The following is a 20,032-nucleotide window of genomic DNA, read 5'->3' on the forward strand; positions in this document are numbered from 1 at the left end:
CCCCCCATTGGAGGTGGTCAGAGAGTGAGGCTCGCTTGCTCCAAAGGCTTTATCTGGCTGTAGGAGACACTGATGAGCCTTTCCAAGGGTGAAATGGAAAAGCCCCGTGACTTCCCAAAGAGCCGCTTTTTTTGTAAGAACCTCCTGAGAATCACCTTTGTGGGAATTCTTGGATGAAATCCCTTTTTCTGCTGTAGAGCAGCTGGAAAGCCATTGGCTTCTAGAGGTGGCAGCTCAGATGGCTATTTGGAAAGGGAGATCACCCCCATGGAGAGCGAGAGCAGGAGAGGAAAACAGGGCAGGGCTGTGGAAACCGTGATGGAAGGGACTGGGAAAAACAAGAAGGAAAGAGGAGCTGGGGGAGCTGAGGCTGGAGAACCAGAAGTGGGATGGAGGTGCCTTTCTGGAGAGTGGGAGAAGACAACGGCCATAGGCAGCCCCTGGGGACGGCAGTGGCACCTCCTGGGGACACCAGCACAGGAGGAAGGCCAGTTTGGGATCCCACCAACAGCTCACGACCAGCCCAGGAGGTGTTTTGTGGGAGCTGCTGAGCAATCTCCTGGGTGATCTTTGCCTCCGGGGAGGGTGAGCGAAGCAGAGAGCTTGCAGTGAGATCCTTCCCCACCGGAGGAGAAGAAGAGTCTGCTTTCTGCGGAGGGGTTGGGGGGGGGGGTGGCTATGTCCCCTCCTCTCCCAGTTGCCAGCAGGCAGTGGTCCCAGTGCTGCGATGCCCCGGCACCCCATCAGCCTCCAACCCTGATGCTAACAGAGGGTTTGGTCTCCATTATGGTCAGAAAAGGCTTTCCAAGCTCTGATTCAGGTCCGGAGGGAACCACGTCTCTTTACCTGTGCCGCGAGATGCTCGCCCGGAGCCCTGGGGGGGGAAACAACCCGGGGAGGGGAGCATGGGAGAGGGCGGCGGGCGACGGAGACGGAGGGGGCTGTTCTAGCTGTGGCACGAGCTGTCCTTTTTTTGTATACAACAGTTGTAAATAAACTGCCTTGGCATTTCTTTCGTTTTCTCATGATCTGTGCAGTGTCTTGTGTGTGGTTTTTTTAGGATTTTTTTTTTTCATGACCATCACCCCAGTAGCCCTTTCCTGCATTTTTTTTCAGTCTCAGTTCAGACGCCTTTCCTAGCCATGGGACTGGAGACCTGTGGAGCACGGGCTGGTGGCCCTCATAAACCTTCTCCATCTCCAGTAGAGACACTAGGTCCCAATTATCACGGGGATGGAAATACTTGCATCGACCCAACAGGTCAGATGGAAACTATCCTCGGACATTCCTTGGGTAGCTGTAAACCAAAGCAATGCCAGGTCATGTAGCTGTTCCCCCAGCAAGATACACACACAAAGTTCAGCAGTAGCCAGAGCCAGCCGCTGCTCCACAGCAGGACTATTGCACGTCCACGTGCGCAGGGGTCTGCAGGGCTGTCTGGTTAGTACGGCAATGCCCGGGACCCAGCGGGGTGTCTGCCTCATGGCTGTACTCGATGAGGCTCTGTCAATACAATTTCCAACCCCACATCACTTTAGACAGCACTGTAATGGGGTCAGCCAAATTAACAAGGCAGGGGTTAGTTTGAGTGCGAAGGGGAAGAGTGGAAGAAGGAGCCAGGCTCGCAGGCGGGAGCCCTGTCCTGGGACAAGTCAGACATGTTTTCCTCCCCCAGCTCAGGACTGAGTATACGGGGTCATTTGATGGGGTGTGTTTAGTTTCTTGCTTAGCCACACTGCTGTGTCTTGCCCAAAGCCTGGCACCCAGCAGACGCCTGGACCAGGACCATCACCTTCCTCCAGGGGAAGCCAGCAGGTTTGTCAGACCCCTGCAAGGGGAGAGGCAGGGAAGGTTATCTCCACCCGCTATAAGCTATGGAGCATGAACACCCAGGGGTCCAGACTCAGCCTTTCCTTTCTGCAGCAGAGCTGCTTTTGCAGACGCTGGCTCCAATTCTCCTCCCTGGGAGGAACTCAGGCATCCTCTGCCTGGATTTGGGGCTGGCAGTGATGAGGCTCAGGCTGCTCTCAGCCTTGCTGGGGTACCAAATACCTTCATCTTACCATGCAGAACCGTTTGAGATGCTGCCAGGATTTCCCACGGGCCCTGTGTCCTGTGGGTCCCACGTCACCTCTGCCCACCCCATGTGCCAGCCCCTGAGAGCCCACGAGTCTCGAATGGCAGAAGACACCCACACCTGGGTGAGGGTTGGAGCTCAGGGCCTTGCACCTGGGCATCCTGCACCAAACATCGGAGAGGAGGGGATGGAGGTCAGGTCTTTGCCTACATGGTGGAGCCCTCTCCTGAAGCACTATCCCGCAGGCACAGCCAGGACATACAAGGGGAAAGCACAAAGCAAAGGTTTGGTGCCTTCAAGAAACCTCCCAAGGACAGGTTTCATGGCACTTGCCAGGCTCTCAGGGCTGAGACGTGGACAAATCTTCTACACCTGATCCCACCTCTCCTGTTTGAAAAGCCAGATGGAATCCCAGCCCTAAATCCCAGCCCAAGCAAGACCTGTGCTATGAGTTGCACCCCCTGAACATCAGAGGACGCCTGGGTGTCCTTCAGAGCAGACGTGACAGGAGCCGCTCAGTTGCCGACCTGCACGTGAGGAAACAAGTGCCCATCGCTGCAAAGAGACATATAACAGATCGAAGCACCTACAGAAACAGCATCCTGGAAGTGCCTCCAGGACGCCAAGCAAAAAGGTGAATCTTCCTGGCACCAACCTGCTGCCGGGCTCTGGGAGCTTTTCCTGGCTCGTGCGTCATTGACGCTGTGCAGGGACAGTTCTGTCGTTTGAAGTCCTTCGTCCCGTCCATAGCCTCGTACTGGTTTCTCAGAAATCATAAATTTGGGCAAGGTACCAGCCATTCATTCATGGGAAGCTGGCACTGGTGAGCAAGGGGTGCGGCTGGAGCATTGGGTGTCATAACTAGCTGGGGCCTCTGCGGGGAACTGGGGGAGTGATTAAAACTGTTCAAGGGCAAGGATCATAGAATTATAGAATTGTTTATGTTGGAAAAGACCCTTAAGATCATCAGGTCCAACCGTTAACCTAGCACTGCCAAGCCCACCACTAAACCATGTCCCTAAGCATCACATCTACACGTCTTTTAAATACCCCCAGGAATGGTGACTCCACCACTTCCCTGGGCAGCCTGTTCCAATGCTTGACAATCCTTTCCGTGAAGAATTTTTTCCTAATATCCAATCTAAAAGGGTGCTGTGTGAACTCCAAACCGGTATGAAAATCACGTTATTCTGTCTGCTCCTCCAGCGTGCAGACTGTCTGTGTGAGAACCTGTTTGGGCAAGGTGGAGGAGTCACGCCTGAAGCAGAATGATTCATCTTAGAGAGTGTACTCCAGTATGAACCCCGTAACTGTAGGGGAGCTTTGGGGTGCAGAGTCTTGCAAAGCCACCTGTATGCAGGCAACCGTAGCGAAGGCCAAGATTACCTCAATCATGACATCAGGCACAACAAATTTGTGGAGGGATGTAGCAGAATTGGGACCAATAGGGGCAAAAAAAGTAATTAGGGTCAGATCGGGCTGAGAAAAAGAGGTGGTAAGGTAGAAATAGAAAAAAAAAGAGGAGTAAGTTATGAAACCAGGTAAGGAACACAGGAGGGTGGGATCTTTCGGTGGTCGGAAGATGGATGCCTACAGACGGTGGTAACGCTGACCTGGGTACCCAACTGCATGGGATGACCTTGGACAACTCGCTGGACTCTCCATCAAGGCTATGTCCAAAGGACTTAGTGGAAGAGAGTAAAAAGGGAGACACTTGCACGCTGGTATGAAAAGTTGTGGGGAAGGAAGGATGGTAAGACTGTAATTCAGCAGTAGCAGTGTGTGATTCATAAGGTTTAAGAGTGATACCTTTATTGTTGTGTTTAATAATGTGCAAAATCAGATTGTAGATTAATAATGATAACGCAATCATTAGTTAATTAGGTTGTTGCTTATTCAAGTGATTTATTAGCCTCTTAGCAGGCTATTGCTTACCCAGGGAACCTCATGGCCTTTTGAATGCCTGCTGTCCAAAGAGGGAGGCTTGGACCCTGACAGAACAGTGTTACATCTGAGACACACGTGCCATGAGGCAAGAAAGCTCTCCTCCCACCGCTGGTAGTGCCCAGATGTTCACAGCAAGTGATGGTACAACTGCAGCATAGACCAGCCCATTGCAACTCCCAAACACCATCGGATATGTCTTGGGAACACCCCTCAAAGAAGACTGCCAAGGCAAACCTAGCAGAGGGAAAGACAAATTATGTTGTTTTATTATCTTGGGGATATTAGTTTGTAGGATGCTTGGAAGGTAACTTCTCCACTTGGTTCACCGATGAAAAATGAGGTTCCAGGCAAAATATAGTCCAGATTAGTGTAAAAGCTGCAGAAACCATCAGGGAGCCAGAAGAGCATCAAGTGGGAGGCAAGTAGTTGGGAGGAAAGGTGCTTTGTCTCTAATACAACTGCCTTTCCCCTTCGCTGAACCCTCTTTGAACTCATCTGCGCACATGAAACAGGAAAAAAGTAATCTAATTAAATATTCGCCACCAAACACAATCAGGGCTGAGGCCAAGACCTAGCTTCCATGTCTTGATCCTGTGAGGAGGCAAAGTCACAAAAAAAGGAGGATCTCTCACTGCAACTACAAGTGGAAAATTAAAAGACAGCAATGATGAATTTTCTTTATCCAGAGTAAGGCAGTAAAAAAAGACTTAAAATCATGTGTGATCATTCCCACAGACCACTTCTAGGGTGGATAGAAAATTCATCCCAAGTTCTTTGCCAGAGAAAGGACGGAAAGGTGAAAATGGAATGAAAAATGGAAAATCTTCCACATTTTTTATTTTTAAATCTTTTCACTTGGAGTATTATTATCGCAGTTAGCTAATGTCCATGTGTGTAACACAATCCCTGCCAGAGAAGGCGAGGGCCACTGCAGACCTTCCTCCTCATTTGCCCATGACACCATCCCTAGGTGATGCACGCTGCCTCTCCCGGCTTTCCTCAGGGCCATCTCAGCACCTCGGAGCCACCCTACCACATCCCTGGGGTGGTGGACCTACAGACGCAGTGAGGTGAACAGAGAAATTCTGCCGACACTGGAGAGATGCTCATCTTACGGCACAAGAACCGGTCCATCACATCCCGTGCAGAAAACTCGTACAGTATTGCTGGTTCTTTGCTTCCCTCTAAAATACTGTTGGGTTGGTACCCAGAACACTCAACATCTCCGTTCAACGGAAGGTCCAGCCTCAGTGTGTGGCTGACTCCCATCACCTGGTCAACTGGATTTAGTCTCAAGCCTTGGGTATGCCCAAGCTTGCCAAAAACTGCTGCTACCCAGTGAAACGGCAAGCCACATACTTGTCTTTGCAAAGCCCTTCTCAGCAACCACTTCCATATTTTTAGGAGAGCTTTCACCAACCAAACACTTGTTGAAGGTCTTGACACCTCTGCTGTTGGTTCAATTCTCTCAAAAGCAAACAGGCATGGTGGCTGAGCCCCCCCAGGATCTCCAGCGTCAGTTTTTGCTCACAGCAAACTATTTCCAGCCCTCTGTTCCCAACGTTCAATATGACATGAAATGAAGAACGTCCCAGGCTCCTTCATGGGGAGAGGTGGGGCCGGAAAGTGCGTGGTCGGATCATCATGACCACCTTCCTCAGGGAATAGTAGTCTGTGTCCTTCCACGAGTACCACACGATACCGTCTGGCCCCAGGATCTTGCGGTTTTTAATGGAGTATCGGCCGCCCTGTGATGCAGAGAAAGAAGGATGGTCAGGCATGGGAAATGCATGGAAGCATCATCTGGATGGGAGCATCGGAAAACCAATTGCTCTGAAACACTGGAGCAAAGAGCTTAATGACCATGCAGTGAAAAGAGCACGTAAAGCCCAACATTTTTCAAATGGTCCCAGTGGAGCTGGCACCCATCTGTCTCAGGCTGTGAGTCACCCGTACCACAAGTTTCCACCACGCAGTCCCAAATCCCAGCGTGCGAGGTGTCTCAACACCCATGTTTGGCCAATGGCACTGAAAAGGCTGGACTTCCTTGGTGCCCAGCACTCATTTTGTTCTCTCCCTGGAGAGCAGAGGCTGGTCAAGCCAGGAGGGACTGCTATGATGTGAGGACCAACAGCCTCCTCCCAGCCCTGGACCTCGTGTGCTAACATCTGCAGCCTCATCCCTCCACCTTTCCTTGCAGTACACCCTGTTGAGGTTGGAGAAATAGGACTGGTTGGAGAAAAAGCACCTTGTGTCCTCGTCCCTCCACCTTACCTTGTAGTACACCCCGTTGAGGTTGGAGAAAAAGCACTGGTGGTACCACCAGCCTCCATGGGAAATCTCAGCACAGATGTTCCCCGAGTCGGGTGTGCTGAAGCTCCTCTTGTTGTGGTACCAGGCAAAGGAATCCTCCACCGTCCCGCTGAACCCGTCCACGTGCAGGCGGTAATAGTTTGCCTCGTCCTCAATGCTGCAAGTAACAGAAGTGGGACTACTTAATGGGGAGTGTTTGAGTCTCCTTTCCAACCTGGATACTGCATTCGTGGTGTGGACACCTAGCAATCATTGAGCTGCTTTGGCCAGCCTCCCTGCTATGATTCACCACCTCTAGAAGCCAAAGACGTTGTATTTTCCCTTCTGTGGGATGTGCATGATTTTGTCATGACTCAGGGCGCTTGTTAGAGGTCTGAACTGGGCAGACTGTGACTCTAAAACCACAATAAAGGACTGCAGCAGCTTTGGCAAGACAGTCCCCTCTAATTACACAGCACTGCCTCCTCTCCACATAACAAGCATCCTGCTCTTCACCTAGACTGAGCTAATTAGTAATTTCCCCCTGGGCTAGCAAAGGCTGAAGGTCACTGCCATTGCACATGACAACTGATGAGAAGAGTCAGGGTGACCATTCAGAGCACACATTTGCTGGTGGAGGATGCTTCACAGCACATTCAGGCAATGGGATTTTTTTTTTCCCAGCAGTTTCAGCAGTTTTGGGGTCTACTCGAAGCCCTCAAGCTTCAAGTGTCCATAAGGTGCAGTGCTCCCTTGGACATCCTCCCACAGTGGATTACTCCACAGTCACCCACAAGCATTTCCCATAGAGACAAGGAAGTAGTTTATCTGGGACAGTCTGGACAGAGCTGGTCAACCCTGCTTAGGAAGGGATGTGGTTGATGTGGTATGGATAAACAAAACACCAGAGGAGGGGGAGAGCTAGAGACACTGAAGGACATTACATCAGGTCCAGCAAGTAAATGAGTAAAGAGGGTAAATATCAAAACACAACTCTACACCAGAGAGATGCTGGAGGGCCTGCCCAGCAAGACCATGGGATTCAAACCCTGTTTTTGACATAGAGCTCAATAATTTTGGCAGAAAAAATATCCCTCAGCAGCTGGGTACTGTCCATTGGGTCCTACAGCTCCCTTCCCCCGGAGCTGTGGATGTTGGCCATGGCCAAAAGACACTGCACATTTGCTAGCTCACACCCAGGCTTCAATCTGGAGCAAAATTTGGTGGTAAAATCCAGGTGAGGAAGAAAGGATAGACAACCTGGGCCCAGTCTGAAGAGCTCTCTAGACAGAGTCATTCTGACCACAATGGGGTTCCCATGCCTGAAGGTCTCCCGACGTTGAACCAGTTGCATCTATGAGAACTAGGGAAGGCCATCCCACTTCCTACCTGAAGACCTGGTAGAAGGCATGCTTGTGCTTGTTGTTCCAGTCCTCCAGGTCGATGCGCAGAGAGTAGTCCCCTTGGCTCGTCATCTTGTGGATGTTCTCATTGCCCAGCCAGAACTCACCACTGAGATCCCCAAAACCCTCCTTGTACTCGTTCCAGGTCCGGTTGAAGTCAACTGAGCCATCCTGACGCCTCTGGATGACTGTCCAGCCCCCACCTGCCAGGAGAGAGAGATCATAAAATGAGAGTCTCCAGGGAGCATCCAGAGGTCCCAGACAGACCCCTTACTGGTGTCACCGCTGAGGATCCATCTGCAGCTCAGCAAGGTGTCTCCTTGTCCTATGTCCTCCCACCAACTGGCAAAACACAGGGGATAAAACGTGATGCCCATCATAGCTCACAGAAAGACACTCCTACGTCTCCCGTGTCAGTTCATGATGGTGTTCCCCTGTTGGCTGTCAAAGGGTCATTCCAGATCTTAAGGTGATTTTAAATGAGAGAGAGATGGTAGTTTTCAGGAGGCAAATGTTTTGGGACTGGAACAAACTAGAGATCCTGGAGTTTGGAGATTATTACGTACTGTTCCTGCAGCACCACAGAGGCACACAAGCTCTCCCAGTATTGTCTCACTGTCTCCATCTGCTCTCCCATCTGTCCAAATCCCTCTCTCCTCTGTCATTTTATTCCAATATTGTAAGCTTGGGATGGGGGGGGGGACAGGACTGGGCCATCTTGTTATTCGCTGTTTGTACAGCCTGTCACTCTACAGTGTCCAAGATTGTGTTGATGGTCATGCAAATAATAGTAATGACATAACAGAGACCACATTGTCTGAACAGCCTGTTTCTTAATGAGCATGTGCATCCCAAAGCTGCAATCGCCTGTAGATCCTCCAACAGGCGAGATGCCTATGCGTGGGGAGCTGAACCCCTTCCTCCAGCATGGGACGCGTTGATGTGACACATCCTTCTGGGCTGGAGTAGATCCATGGGGCAAGGAACTGACAATTCACTGCCCCATTTCCCTGACGACTGCTGTTATTCTTCCAAAACTCAAGTGTTGCAAACTAATTTTGTTAGTGAGTTTGTGCCTTGGGATGACAGTAGCGTGCTCTGTACGGATATTTAGACAGCAAGGCTGTGGGAGGTCACCTGCTCCCTCACTTATACTCCAAAATATCTGTGGGAGAGGATCTATCTCTCCCCTCCTCAGTTCAGCACAGCTACAATCAGTGGTTGCCCACACATGGCCCTCAACTGCCCAGAGATGCTCCAGATACTCCCAGTGACCACCACTACTACAGAAGGGCTTCCTTTTCCCTAAGCCCTGTGTCATATCCACTAGTGTGTTGCAAATATCTTGGATGCATGAGGACATCTCAAAGAGCACTAAACGCCTGTATTTAGGCAACCGAATTCCAGCCATAATGTCTGAAGTATTCATCCAAACCCCTCCTTTAGTCAGCAGAGAGGCCAAGTCCTCTGTCCCTGGGGAAGAGCCCTTCTGGAGACGCTACTCTTGCTGACTATGAAGTAGCTTAGAAATAGCTCAGATATAAGACGCAAATCTCAGGTTAGACAAATCCCACCCAAAGCTCTGCTGGAAGATGTTGTAGGTGCCTCCTGCAGTACCTTCGGTGTCCATCTCACACAGCACTTCGATAGGCATCCCTCCGACCGAGGGCATGATGCTGTAGACCCCAGACCGCCGGAGCCCGTTGTAGTAAACAGAAGCGCAGTCGATGGGGCAGTTCCTGGCATGCTTCACCTCTAAGAAAGCAAGCAGAGAAACACGGTGTTTAGTGCACAGCGTGGAGAAAGGAGCACACAACCAAAGCCAGAATCATTTTCAGGCAATCGTAATGCAGAGCCCAACAAATAATCCTGGATTCAGAGCTGCTTCTGATGCTGAAAACCTCTGCAGCGCACCAGCTTCATGCCTGAGTGCAGTGGCTTATTAGTGATAAGGTTTGTTAGCACAGATCTGCGCTTAAGAACGCTGTGGCTGAGGAACGATCTTCAGTTCAATTGGTTTTGTAATGGCAACACAGAAATGATATGCATTTTGCCAGGCTCAAATTAGATTGTATCTCACACCAAAACGTCTTATACATTGATAAAGAATTGGCTGGTTCTCCAGCAATGGTGGGTGTAGATAATAGCGGAAGGTTTTTCTTCTCCCAAACTGCTGCTGTGGGTTTTGTCTTACACGGAAAGGGGATCAAAATCATTCTGGAGAACCTAAGAACGTTTTTAACTGGGATATGTCAGGTGGGATTTATTTCACGTGGCACCAGCCATCTATACTTCAGGCAGGCAGTCTCAGCTAGTCCTTAGAGACAGGCTTCTGCAGAGGGCAATTCATCCTGGTTTTATGTGGAGAGGAGAGAAGAGCTGCTCTCCCAACTCCCTCCATCACCTACCAAAGGAGCTCAGCTGAGCTGTCTGCACAGAGCTGCATGCTGACATCCGAGATGCCCTGGGGCTGGCTTTCAGCAGCCCCGTGTAGGTCCTGTCTTGTATCTGCTGGGCTTATGTGGCTGTTTTGGATGCTCCAGAGTATTTCAGGTGGCACTAGGTGTCAGGTGAACCGAGACCCTAGTCATAGCAGTGGAAAGAGCATGCTGAATTGCTCTCGGTCCATGCACTGATTGCCCTGTTATCTTAAATATCCAGCTCACGTAGGGACATGCATGTGTAGATACCCAACATGAAGCATCTTCGCTTGTGACCTGAGCCTCGCTGGTGGGATGAATCCCATTGCTGCAGGGGAGTGTGTGGGGGAAACCAGTTGTGCGCAGCAAGCAGAGGTCAGGGGGAGGCAATCTAGACCCAGGAAGCATCTGGGACAGCAGGCAGAGCCCAATCCCACGTAAAGTTAGTCAGCTAGAAGTGCTGCATCAGCTGGCGTTCTCCAGGCCAGAGAAGTCACCATCCCCGTCACATCAAGTTATCGAGATGAATCCCTGCTCTGGCTTGCACAGAGCAAAACATTCCAGGCACTAACAAGGAAAACAGCCAAAAACCTAGCAAAAATCTAAATGCATTAATTAAAAAAAAAGAGCATGTGAGAAATAACAGAAAATAATTGTTTTTCAAAGTTGAAGAGTTTCACCAAAGCCCTAATTTCATGCTGTGAATTTTTGAAGAAAAAAAAAAATTCTTGGTTTTTTGCGGGTTTTTTTGGATGGAAAAACAGTCTCTGGCTTTGGGAGGAAGGCTTACGCAGCCGACTGCAGGTGGGGTGATGATGGATGCAACACCATCCTGGCTGTCAGAGCCTTGAGCTGCTCCCTGCGAGCATCCCACACCATCCGTGGAGAGAAAAAGGAGGTTCTGAGGGCAGGACCCCTCTCCTAGGCAGCACAGAAGCCATCCCCAGAGGTGTCCATTGCTCTGAGGAACCCTCCTGGCTGCCTTGGAAAGGCAGGTTGGGTGATATCAGACTCCTGGCCAATGCAAATGGGATTTAAAGCAGTTTTCCCACAGCCTTTTCCTTCAGCCCCCCAAGAGACAGAGGATGTAAGGGCGAAGCATCCCCTCCCAGCGAGCCCCAGCAGCTCCCCATCACCTGGATGGTGCATCTCCTCCTGCAGCCTCATCTCGGCGGGGCCGAGGCAGGTAGGATTGCGCCAGGCCCAGTCGGTCAGGACAGAAATGTTGTTTATCTGTGCCTGCATGTCGTAGAGCAGCGTGGCCTGGATGTGCTGCAGGGTGCTGGCCTCGCTGTACCGATGCTCCAGGTCCTGCACCCGTTGAGCCAGGCTGTGGTTCCGGCCGGCCGCCTCCTCGTGCTGCGGGCAGGGAGAAAGGTGGGATGCGGGGGATGCCTGGGGACCAGTGCGGAACCGGCGGCGTGGCCCCAGGACCCCCTAGGGATGGGCAGGCAGGGGAGCAAGAGGGCAGAGGAGCGCTCGCTGCTCGCACCAACAGCGACCGAGGACCTCAAGGACGGTGCCCGCATCCTCACCCTCACCCTGCATCCCCGGACCGGTCCCCAGCTCACCGTGGGAGCCACAGGCAGGTCGATATTGCCAGGCTGTGGTGCAGGCAGGGCATGCACAGGCAAGCCTAGGGCTGCAAGAGCAGGGCAAGCATCTAGGATTCCTCTCCAAACACCCTTCAGTCGGCAACCTGTTGTAACGTGGATGTGGCCTCTACGTATTTAGCAATGCCACCGCAGCTGGGTTTTCCTTCCAAAAAGTTGTCCAGTCTCCCCTTGAACCATATAATATTTTCTAACATTATAAGGGTCTCCACAGTTTATCAACACGTTGCATGATGAGCTTGCATCGCCTGCTCTTTGGGCGACGGCTGGTGTCCTATAAAGAGCAATGACCACATCCATGCTATGCAAGGAGGGGGTGTGGTACAGGACCCCAGCCCCTTTCATAACCCTTTTGCTGCTTCTTTTTAGGACAACCAGACTCTGATCCTATGTAAAAATATATGTGAAGCTGGCTGGAGATGCCCACAGCTCGTGCCAGGAGATGGGCACCCCGAGCCCCACCAGCACGCACCGAACATGCCGCAGACACAGTCACTCCAGACACGCTTGCCTCTCTTGTTCAGGGCTCCCAGCCCATTAGATGGCAGAGCAGGCCTTAAACAGCACCTCCAAAATCCCACAGAGCCCTGGGAATCCACCCTCCCTCCCCTGAGCAATGCAACAGCTCTACACCCTGCTCCCCAATCCCTCCTGAGGGTCTGGCAATCCCAGACCCCCATCTGCGGTGGAGGGATGCTGGGTGTCCACCAGCGCTGCCCTTCCTTGTCCACCTCTTCCTCCATCACCCACTCTGCATCATTGTCTTGGGCTCACAAGTCACCTCGAGACCCCGAAAATAAACAAGTTTATATTCCCCCCTCCCTGTCCCCAGAGACGGGGCAAATCTGGATTTTCAAATGTCCATGCAAGCATGTGGCTTACTGAATATCCCTGGGGACACAGACATCTGGCACTTGATTCATCAGTACCTGCAAAAGTGCAGTAGTGCTGCTGAGGGTTGGGGAATTCCTTCAGCTGGAAGGGGTTTGCATGCCCAGAATATGGGTTTTTCCCTTCCAGCTGCTCCCAGGACCCAGCTCACACCTCAGTCCCCATTCCTGCCAGGACAGGTCTGAGCTTGCCGTTCCCAGGAGATGGCATCACCACTGCTGGGTTATTGTACCAGTAACTAACGGCAGCTCTGTAATATCCTTCCCAGTGCTGCTTGAGCATTGCCTCCATGGCCCTGCTAAAAGCCCATCAAACCTGCCCGTATCCTAAAATCCAGAGAAGCTAGATAGGCAGGGGCAGCAGAGTGGGAATTATGGCGTGCAACGACATGGTGCTTTCCTTCTCAGGACTGCAACGTCCCCGGCTCTACCATAAATCAGCCGTGTCCCCTCCAGCCTGCTCTGTGAGCTGTGACTGATACAGGCTTCTTCCAGCTCCCTTCACCCACGCATCAGCTCTCCGAGTAAACCCCATGATGCTTTCTCCCAGACAGTCTCCTCCTCCACAGTTGATACCTTTTTTTTCCTGGTGCTGATTAAAAACAGCACAGCCAGACCACCGCGATGGTGCCCTGATGCTGCTCCCTTCACCGCATCCCTCTGCACCGGTGGGACCGGGGCTGTAATTTTGCACCGCGGGGTCCTGCTCTGTGCATGCCCCAGCCGCGCAAATGCAATAGGAGTGGAAATACACAGGGAGGGCTGAGCGAGGGGGTTCCGTTTGCTCCCTAAATTGCACTGGAAGGAGGGAAGCACGGCAGAGATGGGGTCAGCCTGTCTGACCCAGTTTGGGTGTCCCCGTTAGCCCGAGAGGAGCTGTGACCTGGAAGAGCCTGTTGCTCTCACTCAGCTCAGAAAGGAATGCTGAGCTCAGAGAGACGTCTCTGCTTGGACGGACAAGCCCACGCTGAGCTCCCGGAGAAACGCGGATGGCAAACCCCAGGGAGACCAACCAGCGGCAGCTGGAGGCTGATTAATGAAGATGGATTAAGGGAGCAACAGCTCCTCGGTGGGAGGAACGGAGGCGGAGGAGACCTACCCAGGCTGACACAGCGGGGAGTTGGGCAGGACGGCTCCTGGGGGATGCAAGGGGATGCAGGAGGAAAGCAGCTTCCCGGGCTGGGCACAGGCGTTGGGAAGTGGGCAAACCAACGCAGTGGGAAAACTCCTTACGGGAGAGTCCCGAAGCCGGCGGGGAGCAGCTCAGCAGCCGTTGCTGCTTCTGGTTTCCTCCGTTCAGCTGTAACTCCCCGCGCAGCGTGCAGCTTGGCTTCTTGCTTTTTCCCCCCCCCCTCCAGTGCTTGGAGGGTGACAGGACACACTCATTGCTATCAGCTAAACTCTCCAGATTTTGTTTAATTCCTTCTTCTTCTGCGCCTCCCATCCCTTTTTTTTTTTCAGACTCATGAAAAAAACCTGAGGTTGGAAGAAATGGCTGGAAGTCTCCAGCCCACCCTCCTGCAGAAAGCAGGGCCAATTTCCAAGCTGGATCTGTTTGCTCAGGGCCTTTTCCAGTCGAGGTCTGAAACTCTCTACAAATGATCTCAAAAGATCTCAGAGGATGTCCCCTTTCTGAGTGCAGCGGTATCTTGGTGGCACAGATGTTGCTGGCACCGTCCCCCAGGTATGAACCACTCGGAGACACCTCGGTAGGACCTGGGACCTGGCTGCTCCAGGACACCTGGGTGCACCCTGTGTCCCTCTGCTCTCCTTGTAGGGTGAGGAGCCCAGCAGCACCCCACAGCAGACACATCTCCTTCAGAACTCCTCGCCTGGGTTCCCACTGAGGAGAAACAAGCTCTCCCAACTCATCCCATCCTCCAGGAGACATCCAAGAGGTCCTAGCAGCATCTACATCTGCATTCACTGCTCAGATCTCTACGAGATCGGCTGGATCCCATAGAGATCCTTGCATGGCAGACGCTGGAGTCGGGTAGGAGGAATCCCACCCTTCGCTGCTGCTCCAGAAGCATCCCTGTCCACCAGCTTCTCCCCAGCTGCCAGACATGGGCTGGAGTGCCAGGGTATGATGTGAAAGCATCTGCTACCTGTCTAAGGATGATGCAGTAAAAAAAAAAAAAAAAAAAGAAAGAAAGAAAATAGCAGGGAAAGGGATGATAAACTAAGCAAAAAGGCACAGAAATTACCAGGCGGGTCATAAGGGAGACAATAAGGAAGAGCTGAGGCTTCAGCCACTGCAGATGGGCCAGGAAGGGACCTGCTGGGACATGGCCTTGAACAGGGTCCAACTGATCCCTGCGGTAGATAAGAAGGGGGAAACACGATTATAAGGACTATTATGGGCTTGTGGGACTGTGTGAAACTAATTATAGGATGTTCAGGGGAAAGGCTAAAGGTGGGGAAAGGAGGGTGGATGGGATAGGGAAATGAGTGTAGGAAAATTGAGAGATGGGGGAGTTAAGAAGGGCTGGGCTTGAGTAAACCAGCTGCCAGCCCAGTGCCCTGGTCCAACTGAGCCTGATCACTGCAGTCTGTTCTCTCTTCTTTTGCAGTCCTTTCATTAGCTTATTTTTTTCAGTGCAATCTCACTCTCTCCTATGTGTGAGTGCTGCAGGGTCTAAGTGCCTGCAACTGGAGGGACGTGGCCCACAGGGCTCACAGGTCTAGGTCAGGGTGTACATGCATGTGCATGGGCACATCCACGTCTATGTGCATATATGTGTATTTTTATGTGCACATGCACGTGCATATGTATGTGCATGTGTATGTGCGTGTATGAGGGGTCTAAACACCAGCAGCTGGAAAGACCTGAGAGTGTTTGTATTGCCCCGGTGAATTTAACTGTGCTAGCAAACTTCAAGCTGGACCAGCTGGCGAGCAGGAGGAGACCAGCATGCAAGCTGAAAAGGGGCAGGATCTGGGCATGGATGTTAGATGGACTGAGAGCCCACGCTCCGCATCTAATTCCCTTGCCTGGACACCAAGCGCCCTGTTCGAGGCCACCAGCTCAGCTCCCCCTGCAGCCACCACCAGGCAACCAGCATCCCCGGAGGGAGATTCTCCTCCCTCTTCCCTCTGACTCTGAAGAGAACCTGCACAACTGCCATAGACCAAACGCCTTGCCTTTAGATGGGTCATTTCAAAGTCTGGAAATGAAGAACGGATTAAGAGCATGAACGCTGCAGGGGAAATATTTAGTGCATTACCATCCATCTCCCTCCTTGGCTCTGAGTGGGAGAGGTCAGTGAAAGAGCTGCAGCTCCAGGTAGCACAGAAGTGTGTTTTGGGGCCAGCGTAGGGAGCTGGGATTGGGGAAGGACAGATTAAACAGTCCTAAGGGACAAAATGTCACCAGGGGGTGAATGTGGGAAGTCAGGAGACCGAAGACCTATTGCACCAGCGTGTCCCAGTGCAAGTGCAAGGAGAAAATGGGAAAGGAGCAGTGGAAAGCGGGTGAGAAGGCAGGATGGGGGACAGGGGCCAAGAGGGGAGGAGGGACCCTGGGTGGGGGGCACCGAGTGGGTCTGCCTGAGCACAAGCACCCACCCTGACTCTCGTGCTTCCCTCCCTTCCTCCATTGCACCAGGAACATCTCGATCCCACGGAAATACCCACGGCACAGACACCCACCCAACAGCGTGGCCATCCCAGCGCTCGACCAGCCCCGCAGCCTGCGGCACGGCCTCGCTCTCCCCACGGGGCTGCCCAAACGAGCCTTTCCAAACAGGGATCCCAAGGGCAAGGGTGAAAGGAAGACAAATAGAGAATAAATCACCCCCAGACCCTAACCGTATCAGATCTCATCTCCTGCAAGAGCAAAGACAAGGGTGCTGTTCACCCAGCAATCTGGGGATCTTCCAGCTGACATCGGTACATTGCTGCTGGTTCTTCTGCACATCTCATCAACAGCCCAGTGAGGAATCTTAGCTGGGAAATGACTCCTACGGCCAGCAAAATACACCTTGCTCCCACCCCGTTCCCAGCTACAACCCCGTGCAAGCTGCTGCTCGCCGCTGCTGAGGGCCAAGCCAAGTGTTTGCCGGGCAAAACCACGGGGCAGTGCCAAACATCTGAGAGCTTCAGAGGTGCCAAACGAGGTTGGAAAAAATGTATTAGCGTGAAGCTTTAGGCTGCGGGGCTGGTGAACGGAGCCGGGGTGGGATGAGCACCAGAAAGGAGACTGCAGGAAGGGTGCCATGGGCTGGAGGTCAGGGCTTCTCCTGCTCAGCTGTGGCCATCAGAGATGTGGTCCTTCACAGCCACCCAAAACTCCAGGTCTAGTCTGGGATCCTGCTACGGGCAATGGGATGGATCAGCAACCCCTACAAGACAGGCTCAAAGGTGGAGGAGATAGCACAGCTAAAACTCTGAAGGGTTTGTGGCTAATGTCAAGAAAGATCAGCCCTGGAAGGCTCCTGAGCCATCACAGTAGGAGCAGCTGGGGTTTAATGGATATCCCAGCCCCTGGTCAGAACAAGACCATGTGCTTCACTGGGTGTCCTCCCCCTGCAAGCTGCTGGGAGCTGGAAGGGACCGTGGGGAGGGACCGTGGGCACCCGCACAGAGGGGGTCTGCGGTGGGCAGCCCTTTACCTGCAGCTCAAGGACTTTGATGCGGTGCCGGTGGTTCCTCAGCTCCTCCTGTAGCTCTGAAATGAGCTCCCGCAGCTCCAGGACCTGCTGCTTGCGCTCCTCGTTCTCGTGGAGCCAGTAGGACACCTCATCGGTGCAACGAAACATGTCCGGGCACCGCTGCTCATCCCCTTGCGGCAGCGTGGCCACGATCTTGCAGCGGCCGTTGGGCAGCACCTGGTTGCTGTACTCGCCACACTGGATCAGGCCCGTGCCCTCCTGGGGACCCTCGTGGTCTCTGTACGCCGCGGGCAGGGATTTCTGCAGGGAGAGGCTGCACAGCGTGGCCACGAGGATGAGGGATAGCAAACCTGCCCTGGCAGAGCCGGTGACGGGGCAGACCTCCATCAGGCGGGTGAGGATGGTCCCCGGGGATGACCCCACGTGCCTCGTCATCAAAGACCGTTGGGGAGAAAGGTGGCAGTCCCCAGGGCATAACACCAGGTCTTCTCCCGAGAGCTAGCGGGTGAGGTTGCAGCTGTATGGGAGCAGAGCATCAGTAGGGATCCTAGAGCTCCCGCCGAGGGGGTCACTGCAGGCAAGGGACCTGCCTGTCCCCATAGAGCATCCTCCCCGACGTCACCCGGTGGCCACCAAGCTGGGACCAGCTCCGGTGAGAGCTCCTCTGCTCTCCTGGCCAGGCTCCACCGGCTTCGTGGGCTGCGTTTCCCTTCCTGCAGAGTTGCTGGTTGGCTTGGAAGGTGTTGAGGTCTGGCCGGGGGTGGTCAGCCCCTGGGGCAGGGCTTTCTGCCCATGCAGGACCATGCATGGGAAGGAGCTGGCTCCCCCAGATGGGGCATCCCACTATGCCGTCATTCCCTGAAATGGGAACCAGAGCAAGGAGACAGGTGATGGAGAGAAAGGATGAGCAACCAACCCTCCCCACCATGCTGCCCATCTGCAGCAAACTGACAGGTCCCCCCACCTTCCCTGGCCCCCTCCAGCCATCCCCATGGGCCAGGGGCTCAGGGCACAGATTTGCAGCTCTCTCCATGTCCCTCTGTATGACTTTTTCTTGACAGATGTAACTATAAATGGAGTTATCAAGTGAATGGTGGCCATCTACATGGGGAGCCCAGACCACCAATCCAGCCTTGGGCAAGGTTAGACCACCAACCCATCCCCGGGGCAGTCTGGATGGACCCTGGCCGCGGGCTGATTGCCCCACATGGGCTCAGGTCCAAGGGGACATGGAAGGATGGTGGCCTGGCCACCATCCAGGTGAGACAAATACATGACTTGGTCCCTTTTAAGCAGAGAAATTGGGCTCCCCTTGCAGCCAGAGCTGCCCTCTGATCCCTGCCCGACACCAGGGCTCCCAGCCATGGCGTCACGCTCTGGGTCTTCTCCCAAGGTTTCTCCCCACCAAAAGCCATCCCCATCCCACTCTGGTGAGGACAGAGGACTGGGAGGGATGCCACAGCTCCCCAGCAGCACCCCAGCTCCCAGCAAGCAGCACCCCAGCTCCTGAAATACCTTCAAAAGTCCTGGCCAGGCTCTCCGGCGGTGAGAGCAGAGAGCAGTGAGCACTGACTGGCCATGGGGAGCGGGGTGTGATTTAGGGGACACTAAATGCTTATTCCCCTTGATCCTATCACCGCACTATAAATAGGGCCAAGAGAGCCGCCAGTCTCAGACAACGCACAGGAGGGAGGAGCACAGGTCCCGGTGTGACCTTATCAGTGTACAGGGGATTAAGCCGGTGCCTTGGCAGGAGGGCATCACTCCCCCTCGCCTAGAAACCCCCTGTCACAACCCAGGGATGTGTTTTGGGGAGAGGGCAGTTTCATCCAGCGTGCAGTGACCTGCCCCATCCCAGCAGCTGTGGGGGGGAAGCTTCCCAACCTGGCCATGGACAGCAGCTCAGGGCAGAGAACAGCCATCATTTATTTAATTCACTAGCCCAGGGCTTTCTTTTTGATTTTGCAAGGGAGTAATGTCAACAGGCTTGCTTAATTACATATGCTAATCATTCAGCTGTAGGAATGCAAGCTGAAACCAGAGATTTCCATATTGGACAAAACCGCTGGCTGTTGGGTTTTCTTCCCTTAATGTAAAGAGTTTCTAGATGATGTTCCCAGAGTGATTCCCACAAAGGAGATACTCAAACCAGTTCAGATGGCCTCCAAAAACAGAGGAACTGCCCGGAGAAGGGGAGCTTCATTAGCAAACACCTGCTCCGGCGGTTTGGAGAGGTGCTGAACCTCACTGGTCCTGCAGCAGCTATCCCAGAGGGCCACGTGAGTGTCCTTTGGAGGACCTGTCACCTCCACGGACAGGACCCTCCTGCACTGCCGGTGGCCCCCAGCAAGGCTGGCAGGAGGCTGTGGGTCTGCATGTGATAAGGGGAGGACACAGCTTGCATTACACCCAAGCATCCCAACCCTACATGCCGTGGTGGGACCATGTCCTGCCCTGACTTCCCCACGGCTGGATCCAGCCTAGCGGATCCACTCTTCCCATGGGAAGGATAAAATCTGAGTTTAGCTCTAGGGTCAGGCAGAAAAACTAACAGCCCAGCCAGATCGCCAGCCCACAACCAGCTCCTGGCTTTGCTTTCAGCTTGTAAAAATGTTAGGCGAAGGGGTTTTATTTGTTTTCTTCGTCTGTGTGGGGAGTTGATCGGGGCAGAGCAGGGGGGTGAGCTGCCTCTGACTCCTGCAGCTCAGGACACCCCTGGGCTGATTTCTGCATCTCCGGCACAGCAGGCATCTCTGTGTCCGTATCCACCACCCAGG

At 53.2% G+C, this 20,032-nt stretch overlaps 1 protein-coding gene across 1 annotated transcript; it reads right to left on the reverse strand.

Annotated features, from left to right (window-relative positions):
* Positions 1-3,886: 3,886 nt before the first annotated feature.
* Positions 3,887-18,868, reverse strand: LOC128152150 (angiopoietin-related protein 7-like). The gene is made up of 7 exons (XM_052810220.1): positions 18,771-18,868; positions 17,256-18,113; positions 11,276-11,498; positions 9,337-9,474; positions 7,706-7,922; positions 6,299-6,494; positions 3,887-5,772 (listed from the first exon to the last, which is right to left on the reverse strand). Exons 2-7 carry the CDS (start codon positions 17,688-17,690, stop codon positions 5,626-5,628), a joined length of 1,356 nt encoding a protein of 451 aa, XP_052666180.1. The 5' UTR covers positions 17,691-18,113; positions 18,771-18,868; the 3' UTR covers positions 3,887-5,625.
* Positions 18,869-20,032: the final 1,164 nt, after the last annotated feature.

This window comes from Harpia harpyja, chromosome 15 (genome assembly GCF_026419915.1).
Source record: "Harpia harpyja isolate bHarHar1 chromosome 15, bHarHar1 primary haplotype, whole genome shotgun sequence".
In the NCBI taxonomy this organism is placed as follows: Eukaryota; Metazoa; Chordata; class Aves; order Accipitriformes; family Accipitridae; genus Harpia; species Harpia harpyja.